The sequence below is a fragment of the Gadus morhua genome, chromosome 10 (genome assembly GCF_902167405.1).
Source record: "Gadus morhua chromosome 10, gadMor3.0, whole genome shotgun sequence".
Lineage (NCBI taxonomy): Eukaryota > Metazoa > Chordata > Actinopteri > Gadiformes > Gadidae > Gadus > Gadus morhua.
Window position 1 is genome coordinate 18781842 of NC_044057.1, and position 13651 is coordinate 18795492.

The 13651-nt window shown below is 39.9% G+C and overlaps 3 protein-coding genes across 4 annotated transcripts; 1 reads left to right on the forward strand and 2 right to left on the reverse strand.

Annotated features, from left to right (window-relative positions):
* The first annotated feature begins 923 nt into the window (after nucleotides 1-923).
* fgf1a (fibroblast growth factor 1a) lies at nucleotides 924-7485 on the forward strand. The gene is made up of 3 exons (XM_030367379.1): nucleotides 924-3862; nucleotides 4427-4530; nucleotides 5683-7485. The coding sequence occupies exons 1-3, from the start codon at nucleotides 3697-3699 to the stop codon at nucleotides 5881-5883; spliced, it is 471 nt and encodes a 156-aa protein (XP_030223239.1). The 5' UTR covers nucleotides 924-3696; the 3' UTR covers nucleotides 5884-7485.
* On the reverse strand, nucleotides 6387-11426 carry LOC115551823 (NEDD4 family-interacting protein 1-like). Its single transcript, XM_030367377.1, has 8 exons — nucleotides 11198-11426; nucleotides 10218-10311; nucleotides 9684-9823; nucleotides 9341-9428; nucleotides 9033-9157; nucleotides 8415-8481; nucleotides 8198-8306; nucleotides 6387-8021 (listed from the first exon to the last, which is right to left on the reverse strand). Exons 1-7 carry the CDS (start codon nucleotides 11231-11233, stop codon nucleotides 8200-8202), a joined length of 657 nt encoding a protein of 218 aa, XP_030223237.1. The 5' UTR covers nucleotides 11234-11426; the 3' UTR covers nucleotides 6387-8021; nucleotides 8198-8199.
* Nucleotides 11427-11508: 82 nt separating this feature from the next.
* gnpda1 (glucosamine-6-phosphate deaminase 1) lies at nucleotides 11509-13643 on the reverse strand. Of its 2 annotated transcripts, none has more exons than XM_030368073.1 (6): nucleotides 13616-13643; nucleotides 12916-13017; nucleotides 12642-12824; nucleotides 12333-12517; nucleotides 12033-12207; nucleotides 11509-11814 (listed from the first exon to the last, which is right to left on the reverse strand). In XM_030368073.1, exons 2-6 carry the CDS (start codon nucleotides 12929-12931, stop codon nucleotides 11753-11755), a joined length of 621 nt encoding a protein of 206 aa, XP_030223933.1. In that variant the 5' UTR covers nucleotides 12932-13017; nucleotides 13616-13643; the 3' UTR covers nucleotides 11509-11752. The 2 variants fall into 2 exon arrangements, with proteins under 2 accessions (XP_030223933.1, XP_030223932.1); XM_030368072.1 differs by having other exon boundaries at nucleotides 13137-13632.
* Between the last annotated feature and the right edge of the window lie 8 nt (nucleotides 13644-13651).

Consider the following 13651-nt stretch of genomic DNA (forward strand, 5'->3'; position numbering starts at 1 on the left):
AAACATGTGCCTTTTTAAAGAAAGCAAAGCTTAAACATCAGATTCGTTGCCCTTCTTTTTCCTGTAGAACCGCGTACTACACCTTTCTTCTTATTGCACGTTTGGATTTCCCCCTCGATTCTCTGGGTCTTCCAATTGGAACGGGCGGCCCAGTCTCCCATCTGGTCTCAAACATGACCCACAGTCCTAGGAGGGGTCTAGGTAGTAGATTTTCTTTAGTCACTTTAGGAAGCTTTCAGCAGCACTTATACCTCAAACAAATGTTTTGGATATCGGAACTGGAGCTTTGTCTAGTCGTAACTTTTGCTCTTCCCCTTATTGTCCCGGGAGTCCAATGAGGGAATGACACAGGATTTTGCGTAAGCCAATCAGAGGAGAAGGGGCATAATGTATCTTTAGTTTTTGGGAGTCTATTCAGTCATACTTTAACGGGTCAAATCTCTTTCAGAGTTTATATATTTTCCATAAATCTTTAAAAAGCCTTTATAGGATAGAAACAATAAGATATATTCTTGGGTCTGTGTACAACATGGTAAACAGAACATGCAGTTCCAGTTCTGCCATTGGCTGTCCTTGATCCACTGTGTGGGCATGTTTTCACAATGCAAATGCTGCAAATTAACTTGCTTCCTGTAAAGTGTTGATCGATTATGCTCAATGACTGTCATTTTGATGACAACATGCCGATACAGAGCTTTGGGTGCAGGCGCTGGCTGACTCTCCGGTCAAACCTCACACATCTATGAGAAACCTAAACATTTTTTTAATGCCCTTTTTAGTATTTGTTGCACCCTCTTGGGCACGTTTTCCTCAACATCATTGCTGTTGTAGTTTGCACGTGCCTAATACATTTCCACGTGTATATATATATATATATATATATATATATATATATATATATATATATATATATATATATATATATATATATATATATCCCTTTATAGATCTCTATAGATATCTCTATATCTATAGAGATATCTATATCTATAAATATATATATACATATGAGTTAAGCACTTAACTCCTATATCGTGGCTACTACCGTTCCCTAAAGAATACTGTAGTTGTTGATTGTGGAGGTCAAGCAGAATAGGACCTCAATGGTCCTGGAATGGTGAGTGCCAAAGCCTCATTTGTTTTGGTCTGTTTTTCGTTTGCTTTGGTCTGTTACTTGTTTGTTTTGGTCTGTTTCTGTTAGTTTGGAACACAGATCACCCTTGATAGCAATGAAAATGTGTTGTCCAAATGTTTAGACATCTAATATTGTCTAACGCAAGAATTTAAGACACCTAAATTACTTAACCTTTCTCTGTTGGACCATTCAAATGGAATACACAGGAAATAGTTATTGACTAATCACTGGGCAATTTTATTCTAATGCAAAGTACTTTAAATAACCTTTGTGTTTAGGAAAGAAAATTGATGAAATATCTTTCATATTTTAATCATGGTAGCACTTATTGGGTTGTCTTCTTGTTTTAAGGTGAACCTTATCCCTGTCAGTATGGTTTTATGTTTAACAAAAAAATTATCAAAATGAATGAATGCTCAAGAGAATGATTGACAGTGGATTGAGAATGGAGGTGCCCTTAATTTCAAGAATATTTGGCCAATTTAGTTTGCATTTTGTCGCTAGAGTACAGAATAATCCATGATACAAGTAATCAGTTTTGCATTCGTTTACATGTATTATAACTGACGCCACCAGTTTATTTACAATGCCAAAAAAAAAATATATATATACTGTATGTGATTGAGTGAATTTTGTAACGCTCCCATGCTCAGGTTGTCATTTGATACAATTTGCAGATGCATTGATAAAACATGCTTAACGTCCACTAGCAGACTGTATAAACCAAAAGAAATCTAACAAACGTGGAGTTAGAATCTGCGGCGTTTTACTGTGTTTTTATCAGGGCCACTTTGAGAAATAACAACACAGAACCCCAGAAAGGTGTCCCGACGTGTCTGCTTGGAGGTATGAACGGCTGTGCCATGTACTCCTCCGAAACAGTTTATCCCCCCTTCTCCTCCCTACCCCATCATCATCTGTTCTCACACCTCCGATTCATTTTGTATCCAAGTTTTTTTTTATAGTATAGTTCTTGGGGCAAAAAAAACAAACAAAAGAAAAACCGACATTATTCACAATCTGCATAAGGGTGCACTCATGGGTTACTTTCACATCCAGTGTGTGTACAAATCTGCTGCTGTTTTTTTAAACCTGTATAAACGAAGAAAAAAAAAGAGAAAAACCACATACTTGCCTCATACTGGCTCAAGAATGTATCCTGCCTCTCGGGCATACTACATTTTTGAGATTGACAACTAAATATGCAATACTTATATAAAATAATTACACTTACAGAGTGCATTTCTACATGAGACATGAAATTGCTTCCTTTTGTTGTTCTTTGTTGTTTTTTCCAATATAAGCTATACACACAAGGGCGGACCTGCATTTGTCTTCTCTCTCTCTCTTCAGGCCTGAGCTTTTCAGGAAATACCATCACGTTACTTTTCACCGCACAAATAAAGCCTATTATGTTAGACGACAAGTTGACCAAAGCAAGATATACAGACGAATTCAACATATATCCACGTGATTCTTTGGATAGAATTGTACAGTTCTTTGTTTTTTAACACATTTTGTATTCTATCTCGGATGGCTTTGGTCAAGTTGTGAAATACTGTGAATAGAATAGGTTTTAGTCTTTTCACGCAAAACTGTTTGTGAAAGTAATCGACCAGCTTGAATCTAAAAGTTTGCACTACCCAAATATTGTTTTAAAAATCTATTTTGTATAAAACATATGCAGACATTACCTTTAAAAAAAAAAAAAAAAAAAAAAAGATATCAAGGGCAGAGCATATTTCACTGAGATATACTTTCTTTAAAACTTTGTTATGCTTAAAATTTTCATTTATGTACATATATTCAATTATGTAAATGTATTTGTCTCAAAATACCCATTTTTCTAACTCATCTGTATCATTTCTCCATGTAGTGTGAATCTTATTGATCCTTTCCTCCATTTATTAAATGTTGAAATGTAGGCCTATGTATCAGTGGTACTTTAAAACAAATTGTACACCGATGCATTTATTCAACTAATTCAATTCTGAACAATAAAAATGGTTATCACGGCAGCCAATTGTTCTTCACCAATAAATGCGCTTTTATCATGGTGATGCTTGTTTTGTGGATTTCTTCAGGGCATACCCCAAAAATATACCAAGAGTATCCAACTCCTTCAATCTAATATCCATCTATAGCAAGTCCCATCATGCAATGTAAGCAGACAGAAGCCAACAGTTTTCGGTCGGCCTAGCAGAAATAACCCAAAAAATAGCAACTTGCCTTGTTCATATAACATCCAGGCAGGCATGCAGGTCGACAAGATTAGATGGTTATAAAATGTAAGTGGCTACCTTGTTGCTGCACAGTGCGCTGTAGCCTGCACTTGCCAGCGGACGAGTCACTGTCACTGTTTAGCACCTGGGCTCATTGGGCTATGTGGGCTCAGCATGTCGGGCCCCTTCCCTCCTGGCACCCTCCATGCGATCCGTGTCTTGCACCCTATCTCTCAACTGCTCTACGACAACCACCCGGATCGAGGTTTCAAACTAAATAGCTTCAGCATATCCATCGTTTTGATTGATCGTACCTTTTTTATTTCAACATAAACAAGAATGTCGGATGGAGATGCAGTCGTTACATCCACTGCGAGATACGACCACAACCTGCTGGCAGACTATAAAAACAGGATTCGCCTATATTGCCTCAATGGCGGCCACCACCTCCAGATGCTCCCAGATGGGACGGTGCACGGCCAGAGGGAAGAGGATGACGTCTACAGTAAGTAGGCCCGGACAAATATAAACACGTTGTTTGGCGCATGTTGACATTCCAGTCTTGATTAAATAATACTGTACTGGATTTTGTTTGGCCCATCACGCTATCTTATACAACTTTGTTTAACGCATCTTTGATTAGTTTGATCAGCTCGTATGTATATATATATATATATATATATATATATATATATATATATATATATATATATATATGTAACAGTGCTACATAAGTACATAGCAATAAATAAAAAGGGACTTGGGATTTATTTATCTGATGAATTTATACTATTGCCTATATATTTACATTGTGTAAATATTTTCCTTATCTTAAAACTTTTTAATCAAATATATCAATAGTCGAAATTAGCTTTGAATAAGCAGTTTTCATTCACGTGTAGTCACAAACCAAATATCTGCTAAAAAAAGATTGCAAACTTCACACAACTGAGTAGCTTATTTTGCTCCTCTAGAAACGCGTCTATAATTTTTAGAATATTTTTTTTCCTACTTGAGAAGCTGTCCCCTCTCTTCTTGTCCCATGTCATTATCTCTGCTCTCTTTTCAGCTGTCCTGAGACTGAAAGCTGTAGAACCTGGTGTGGTTGTGATTCAGGGAGTGGAAACTGGGAAATATCTGGCCATGAGCAATGCAGGCCACTTGCATAGTTCAGTGAGTGTCATAGATACAGAAAGATATCCATTTTCAACCAGACAACATGTTTTTCACCAGCAACTGAATATGAACACAGTCAACACACACACACGCGCGCATGCGCGCGCACACAAACACACACACACACACACACACACACACACACACACACACACACACACACACACACACACACACACACACACACACACACACACACAGCTCACATTAGGTCAACTTCTTAACCTCTACACCACCACTATTATCCTGAGATACTAATTGTTTCAACATTGCAGAAGCCATGTATACACATAAGTACACACCCTGTTGCTTCCATTTCAAGACAATATAGATGCTAACATTCAGGAGAGCAGTTAATTAAATCACTGATACTGCGTATTAAAGCCAAACATGTTTCACCGAGCAAATGTACCCAAAGAACAGGCCCTGGGACTGCAATAAATGAGGGAGACCGATGTCTGTAACTCTTAAAGTTGCATCTAAACAAGCCAAAGGACTTTCGGATGTACGATCTGGATAGATGGGGCAATAGCAGAGATGTTTGGTTGTAACACACAAACACAGAATGGGGATGTTTAGGAGTGGTGTTCTGCAGCCAAAGGGTTCAGACACCTGCAGTGTCACTATGAAACCATCTCCTACCGTGCAGGCCTTCTAAGCGCTTCTATCCCATAATATGTATGGAGAGGCTAATGAGAGGGCTTCTTACCCAGTTATAAATTGGCTAACCCGTCCAAGCGCAGCAGCAAATCTACGACCAAATGGGAAGAAAATAGGAGTAAATTAGGTCCCACCACAGCCTCCATTGAGATAGTGTGGTCAGGGCTCTTTCAAGAGCTGTACATCAAATGCCCTTAATCAGTGGTTGAAGGAGGAAGCCAGCAACTCAAATTACTATAATTTGAAAAGGAACACCCAATTGTCCAACTGGATGCATGTTGGTTTCACTATGGGGGAATAAATGTTATCCTAAAATATTGTCATGGGATTTGCGACCTTAGGCTAGATTTTGGTTTAGATTGCGAGTAGCATCATGGGATTTTGTTATGCCCTGGCACAGATGAAAGAGGGTTTTCATGCCAGTGTGTGTGTTTCTTTGTCAATTCTCTGAATCATGTCCACCCTTCCTGTCTCGTGTATTTCTCCTAGTCCACAGTAAGTGATGAATCTTACTTTGTGGAGGTGCTGGAAGAGAACCACTACAACACCTATCAGCCCCGGAAGTACAAGGAGAGGAACTGGTATGTGGGGCTGAAGAAGAACGGCAAGCCCAAGCCGGGCCCTCGCACCCACATCGGGCAGAAAGCCATCTTCTTCCTCCCACGACGGCTAGATGACACAGGGGAGTGATAATAATGACCTCCTATTACTGTTATATTTAACTATGTAGGTACGATGATGATGGCCTTTACACCCTGTGCACCTGTACCACAACCCTTGGCTTTGGTGTGCCACCATATTTATAACTGAACTGGATGTGAGACTATTGATAGACTACTGTCTATCGTGTCCTTGTGTAGGTATGTGTGCGGGCAGTGTCCCTTTCCTATTGTGGTATGATGGATGATAAAATAGCGATATCTGCTGAAGGAAGTAGCTTGATCAGTCCTCATGAATGTCATTATGGCTGCTTTTGAAAAATGTGAATGTAAATTGACTTAATCTCACGCTCACTGTGCATTACTGTCCTAGTAAAAAAAAAAAAACTATATGAACAACACAATGTAGTCATAGATTATTGATCAACTGACGAGTGTGTCCATATCCTTCATAGCATCCTTCTGACCAACCAGCGCCCATGGTCCCTGCTATTTGACCTGGGCTCAGTCGAAAGAACACCAGCCAACATCAAAGACGTTCAGCTGACATGAAGCTTTTTAATCAAATTTTAAAACATCAGAACAATAAAACCCAAAGCAGCTATACATTAAACAAACAAGCAGGTTTTGTTCATTCTCATGGTCCGACACTTTTTCCATAGATATTTAACAATGCATGTGAGGACCTACTGAACTAAAAGTGCTGCATGTCCTGGTTCCATATTCAAATCATTGAAGCAGTACTCCACTTGAGCCAATAAGGAGACACCTATTTATTTTGATGGATGAGTATGATTTTGTGTTTAACAAACATGAAATAAGTCACCCGTATGTTTACTTTTTGTGTATATATATATTCTACAATGAAGTATAGAACACCCTGGGTTTTATTGATGTGTCTAAAGTGCACCTGCATTCAACATTCTTTGATAGCAGGGTTTTGACACCTACTACATTACTAAATTGCCCCATAAGCAACTGGCTAAAAAAATTTAAATGAACAAAAATATATATACACTTTCTCTTGAAATAATGCCTTTAAAGTTAATCTCAACCCAGAAATGCATCAGAATCTGGGCCAAATAAAAGTTATGATTTTTGAAAGGTACATCATTCCTGGACAAAACATCTACATCAAATATATATTAGAGAAGCTGACCCCAATAGCAATGTATCACATGCGTAATTAATCTAGATATTAACGTTTTGGATACAGCATGGGCATAGGTCATACAAGTAGCCTATAAAACAAGGCCCTCACACCCACACTTTAAGTCGGTGGCTCCCTTCTTGCTCAATGCAAATGCTGCACCGTGCGTCACTCTTGGTTATCTTGCTTGGATGCTTATGGTTGCTTGATTTGTGAACACGTTTGTTGATTTATGTTAACAAATACCAGAAGAACCACCTCAAATCACAGGGATTACACAAAGCATTTGCCTAATAGGCTAAATTAAAGTTACTGCTGTGTGAGTGAATGTGTGTTTGCGCCATTACACTATCAACTTCATCAAATAGAACATTACTAGCATGGATGTGGATGCCCATTTCAGTACTGTGATTACTAAAGCAAACGCTAATACCGCCCTCTATAGGCTTAACTGCAATGTTGTTCAAAGCCAAAAAAAAAAAAGGTCAGTGAATTGAATCAACTGTGACATTTACAGCATGGTCCTACCTTGTCTCTTGGGTGAATGTTGCATTATAAAAACACAGTATAATCATCACACCGAGTAATCATGGGGGGAAATTTACAATGTGTTCTGCATGCTCATCACAAGTCTTCAAAACAAGTGTTGCCAATTCAAAATGCCAGTGGGCTCCTAGTCGTATCACCAACAGAAGACTTCCCTATTGACTTGAAGGGGCTAATGCATGCCAGTACACTTCCAACAAAACAATATAAGGCATTAATCAATATGTTACAGATGTATATGTGAAAGCACTTAACATAAGCCACTACGGACTACATAGAAAGACTAATACTGTTACAAATTACCATCAATATATTTCAAACGGAAACAAGTGTCAGGGTTCAGTTTTTTTTTGTTTCGTTTTCGTCGAGTTTATTTCCCTCCCCGACCTCATCCTGTAGAGAAGCCGCTTCAGTCTGGTGCTTTCACTGTCGGTCGAGTGAGAACTCTTCCACTTCCACTTGTCCGGAACGTTCTGTGTAAACAAGAGTTGGACGAGAAAACGAGGAAACGATACATTCAGGTATGGAAGGCTGCCATTTCTGGACAGCAGAGTGATACAGCATCATTATCAAGATGTTGTGCAAGATTGTGTCAGGGGTTTGGTGGGTAATCATTACATTGTGTGTGGATGGTATCATTGTGTCGTACCTCTAGTAAATGAAGAGCACCCGTGTCCGAGGCAGAGTGGCGTAGGCGGGGTCTGCCAGCTTGCGCACTCTGGAGTAGTTTACGAACCCTCTGATGAAGAGCATGAAGCCTAGAAACAAAAAGAAAAACCAAGTTTGCAAGTTTCATTTCGAGGCTTCAAAGTATTTCTTAGAAAAGGGTATGGGCGTGCACGGTTGAAAAGTGATGATTTACTCACCCAGGGCCAGGAAAACCCACCACAGCCAGTACTGCTCGTTGAAGTAGCCCGGGAAATAGGTGGAGAACTGAAACAAAGTAATAAGATCGGGTCAGACAAGACAGCCATAAACAGTATTTGCTTGTTTGATGCCAAACAATAACGCTGACACACCAATCACGATAAGAAAAAAAGGGTCCCGTAAACTGTTAGAGAATTATTTTATAACCATCTGTGTATCCAGTTTATTGAACTCCAAGAGAGCAGGCGTTTGCAAACAAACTCTTTCCATGGGCTGGCAGGTAGGGGATCTACATGTTACAGAGAAGCTAGTCTCAAATAATACTCACTGATGTGTAAAGTATGATTGCAGACTGGCTCAACTCTAGGTCCTTTCACTTTTTCAGATAGGCAACTGCAATAAAGTGTCTATAAAGGTTTCAAACAACTATGTAGACGGCCACTTTAGAAATCCACTTAATCATCCCCTACTGAAAGCTACATCCAGTCGCACAAATGGGTTTTCTTTGGTAGCATACCTCCGTAACGAAACCCAAAACCCAGCTTAATCCCGCCCTCTTAGTTTCAGGTTTCGAGCCACGGCAGTAGTAGGCAGGACTGAGGCTAAAGTTGTCCTACCCTCACGATCAGAACCCATTTGATGAGGGACAGGCCGAATCCAGAGATGGCCCCGTATCGGCCCGCTGCTGATGTGGTCAAGCAGAACGACAGGAAGAAGCCAATCCAGTTGAACAGGAAGGCCACTGGAGGAGGGGGAAAACAAGACTATGTTGATTCCAAACACAGTGTTTTAAATAGCTATTTGACTAGCTTCGCTATCAAGCGACTATCATCATTTGAATATTTAAACGTTGGGAGTTGAGTGAAGTCCTAGCTGTCTATAACTGTAGACGGTAGCAGAAAGACAGGGCCACAGAGGTTCTTACTGAAGAAAGTGAGCATGAAGATGCCATCATTTCCTATCCGTAGCTGGTCCGCGTCTTCAAACTCATCCCTGGCAACAAAATCGTCCTCCTGCACCAGCAAGCACAACACAATAGTGCTCAGCTTCAACCCTTATCCTATTTGTTATTTTTCTGTATACCATTTTGTGAAGCGCCATAAAAATCAAATAGATAATTTTTCAACTTTAAAACCTTTTCAACCATAACATCCACAATAATTATGATTAGCATTTGTTGCAGCAGAACGGCCTCCATTTACGGACATATTAAACGTACAACCAGGAGATAAATGTCAAAGTGTCATTTAGATAGGAGGTCGGGGTACCGTCACTCGGCCAGCAACCAATGGGATTGCAGACTCTACTTTGGTTCTCTCTGCTTCGTCGTAGGAGGGCAGTGTTGTGGCCACATTGTAAGATGGGGGATTTGGGAAGCTTCCTCCATCCTCTTTGTAGTCAAAGAAGGCTGGAGAGGCCACAAGTAAATAGAGGTAAATGCAGATGACAATAACAGGGCAGATAGCTATAAGAAAATGGGTCGAGTCATTATTTACATAAAAAATGTATGATGTAGTCAGATAATCAGTGTTATATATATAATAATGTGGCCCCATTTGTCTATTTCTGTATCTGTATTTCGGGTCACAGAAAAACTGTTAGAAAGATAGAACAAATGCTGCACTTAAATTTAGGGTTTTGAACTATAAAATACTATTGCATGTTCTATGATTTATTGGGTTTCACACTTAATGTAGTTATACTTGCAACTGCACCTTTAAGGGGTTCTGTTAACAAGTAAGACCATCAGAGTTCTGAGTCACTGAGACTGAGACTGTGAAAGGACTCTGGAGGCTTCTTACCTGCATTCGCTGCAGCGACACTGCTGTAGGGTGGAGGAGCGTCCTGGGTGGGGGCCTCCTGTGAAGCCTGGGCTGGCTCCTCTTCATTAACCAGCTGACGCAAAACATCAATCACAGTCAACAGTGGCACCCCTCACAATTATTAAGGCCTTGGTCAGTTTGTGCATTATAAATGTGGTAAGGAGGGCATTTCCTCAAATCTCAAGTCTGACTCAACACCCCCAAAAAAATATTTAGGCCTATATGTTGACATATAAATGGCAGCATAGAGCTAAGATATAGTCAATAGTAATCAGATAAGGTAGCCAAAGTGATTGTAGACATCAACCTTTGAGACATCCAGAAGACTCGCCAGAGATTTAATTGATACCTAGTTGTACTGTAAGCCTCTAGTGTAGCACTTATAGTTGCGTAACATTATATACATGGGTGTTAGATTCACATACACGATCATATATTCAGGGACTTTACATCATGGTTGTTACATCTCCAACCATGTAACGTCAGTCACATTACATCATGGGTGCTACGTTACACACACACACACACACACACACACACACACACACACACACACACACACACACACACACACACACACACACACACACACACACACGATAGTAAGGCCAGTCCCTTCAGACGATAGGCTATTTGTAACGCATTGCTAGTCAATGCAACGCATGGCTAGTGAATAACATGCAAAGCTAAATCTACCGTCGCCAAAATAATTTACGTCACCTAGTTAGTCCGAGCTGAAAATACCTCCTAGCTAACGAGGATATTACATTTGTATACTTGACATTTAAGACCAAACGAATGTCCAAATAGCTACGTTATAAACACGTGTAAGGCTAAGCCCAACTCTGGCCCACCCATAAACATTTGCCTAGTTCCGATTTGATTCCACTGACTGTTAACCCTAGCTAACTTATTAGCCAGATAATTGTTGACATCGGTCAATACAAAACGAGGCCTACCTCTTGATACCTCACGTTGCTGTTCTGCTCTGCCATTGTAAATGATTAAAACAGTGGAAATGTCCACAACAAGTAGATGAGATGCGTTAGATTATCCTGGCGGACGATGAAGCTAAGATTTAGATCGCTAGCATAAGTCGGCCATCTTCACACAACCGATTGCTGACAACTAGGTCTACTCTGTTATTCCACCACGCGTCACGTGACCCACACGGACTGGCTGGAGCAGCCTCCTCGTGAGCAAATAGCCAGCCCCATAAATAATAATAATAATAATAATAATAATAATAATAATAACAGCAAGGACACAGTTAAGTTTTGATGAAGTGTTTTTATTGTTAAAAAGTTCCATATTTACTTATATTTGTACTAAACAACCTCAAGAGTTCTAAAAAATTCAAAAACATAAAAAATGAATTATCTCTGCTCATAATAAGATTTAAACAAATTCCTGCTTTACTAAAAGAAAATTATTGCAAAATATGTTATGAAATGATAATAAGGTGGAGTGTTGAAAACAGTACATTTAAATAGGCCTTTGCCTATTGCAGAACTTCAGTTTTTCTTCAGGCTACCAGGAAGTGGATCCACCAGCTTGTTGTGCACGTGCATCATCCCTAAATGCATGAATACAAGAGTACATTTGGTTCAGGTTTGGGTTCTAAAACACATTCTGTTGACATGCCCAATGTCTGGTATGTGTTTTTCTAGTAGCGTACATATGAGTTTATTTACGTTTGTGAACAAATGACGAATCCCCACTGCCAATATAAGTCTAGATCAGTCATTAAACTATAGCCTACTGTAGAGTGCCTATGTGGAAAATCAATGTTACCTTTAAAGTATTTAACAGTTTTGACCCTGAGTTCCAGAGTGGCATCTTCGTCACACACAAAAAGGGTCTGTGGGTGCTGCTGGAATGCAGATACCGTCCACATGTGGTTAACGCCCTCCTCGATAGCTTTGTACAAAGCAAAAGCCTTGTGTCCGCCAGTAATGAGAATCATGACCTGACCATGAACAAAAAAATCAAAGCACCATTTGAGAAAAGGCAGATTGCACACACAATGTTACAAACAAAGAATAGCACAGCAAAACATTAAAACGTAAAATAAGTGAAAGGGAGATGTCGAACCTCCTTTGCCTCCATCACAGTGCCTACTCCGACTGTCAGAGCCATCGTGGGCACCTTTGACAGATCCCCATCAAAAAATCGAGCGTTAGCCTGGATGGTGTCCATCGCCAGGGTTTTCACTCTGGTCCGCGAAACCAGGCTAGAACCGGGCTCATTGAAGGCAATGTGTCCATCGGGTCCAATACCTGAAAAAGGGACAAGTGTGATTCTCAGTGTTGAATGAGATGTTTTAAAAATGTAGAGTTTAGTAAAATAACAATTTGCAGGTTGGCTACATAATATGTTCAGAAATTCAGAAATAGTTCTTACCTCCAACAAAAAGTTCGATTCCCCCAGCATCTTGTATCTTCTTCTCAAAGGCCTGGCACTCTGAGGGAAGATCTGCAGCATTTCCATCCAGAATGTGGACATTTTCTGCTCTTATGTCAATGTACTTGAAGAAGTTATTCCACATGAAGGAATGGTAGCTTTCCGGGTGATCTCTGGGAAGACCTGGGCAAGTTCAGAAATGTCAATTTAGATAGGTTTGCACATCAAATCAAAAGGACCCATGCATGATTAAGCATTCTTAGGATTTACTTACCAACGTATTCATCCATATTAAATGTTTTGACATACTGGAATGAGACTTCTCCATTCTTGTAGAACTCGATCAGTTTCTTGTAGCAACCAAGTGGTGTTCCACCTGAGCAGTGGGAAAACAAATGTGTTCCGTTAAACCGACGGCTCTGTCATCGCCATAACAAATCCGTTTGATAACGGATGAAGTATGATAACTAGTTGTTTGCTCAAGCAACGGCTTACCAGTTGGTAGACCCAATGTGAAATATCTTTCCGGACCAGGATTGAAGAGTAAAATCTTGTTTCTTACGTATTTTGCAGCCCACTCACTAACCTGGTCATATTGTTCAAGAATAATGAGTTTCATTGTCTTTAAAAACGAGAGCAACGAGGCTTCTTCTTGATCGCAGAGATAATAGTAGTGCTTAAACAAAAGTCGACCATCTAGTTCGTCGCTGCGAAGCGAAATGTGAAATATGTAGGCTCATATAAATTGGTCTTTGAACTCGGGACACAGATAGGAAGCTCGCTCGGCGCGTTTAGCTCGACAGACCACTCAACTGTTGGAAGCGAAAGAAAGCGTAAAAAAACGGATAACAATTCTGCAATCCATTAATACTTTGAGAAATACGTGGCAAGATATTGGCAATAGTTATAGCTATGTTAAACAGCCGATGGGTTGTGTTCTGCTAGTTGGGGGAACTCTAGGTCATATGACTTACCGCTGCTTGATGCTGAGAGCTGAATCAGCGAACCAA

Excerpts from the sequence above, each read along its gene's own strand:
- fgf1a (XM_030367379.1), top strand. The coding sequence starts at position 3,697 with ATGTCGGATGGAGATGCAGTCGTTACATCCACTGCGAGATACGACCAC. Across the intron at positions 3,863-4,426 it reads GGAAGAGGATGACGTCTACA|CTGTCCTGAGACTGAAAGCT; the intron begins GTAAGTAGGCCC and ends CTCTCTTTTCAG. Across the intron at positions 4,531-5,682 it reads CAGGCCACTTGCATAGTTCA|TCCACAGTAAGTGATGAATC; the intron begins GTGAGTGTCATA and ends TATTTCTCCTAG.
- LOC115551823 (XM_030367377.1), bottom strand. The coding sequence starts at position 11,233 with ATGGCAGAGCAGAACAGCAACGTGAGGTATCAAGAG. Across the intron at positions 10,312-11,197 it reads GCAACGTGAGGTATCAAGAG|CTGGTTAATGAAGAGGAGCC; the intron begins GTAGGCCTCGTT and ends GTTTTGCGTCAG. Across the intron at positions 9,158-9,340 it reads CTTCATGCTCACTTTCTTCA|TGGCCTTCCTGTTCAACTGG; the intron begins GTAAGAACCTCT and ends CCCCTCCTCCAG.
- gnpda1 (XM_030368072.1), bottom strand. The coding sequence starts at position 13,260 with ATGAAACTCATTATTCTTGAACAATATGACCAGGTTAGTGAGTGGGCT. Across the intron at positions 12,825-12,915 it reads TAATATGGATGAATACGTTG|GTCTTCCCAGAGATCACCCG; the intron begins GTAAGTAAATCC and ends GAACTTGCCCAG. Across the intron at positions 12,518-12,641 it reads AATCGAACTTTTTGTTGGAG|GTATTGGACCCGATGGACAC; the intron begins GTAAGAACTATT and ends TCCCTTTTTCAG.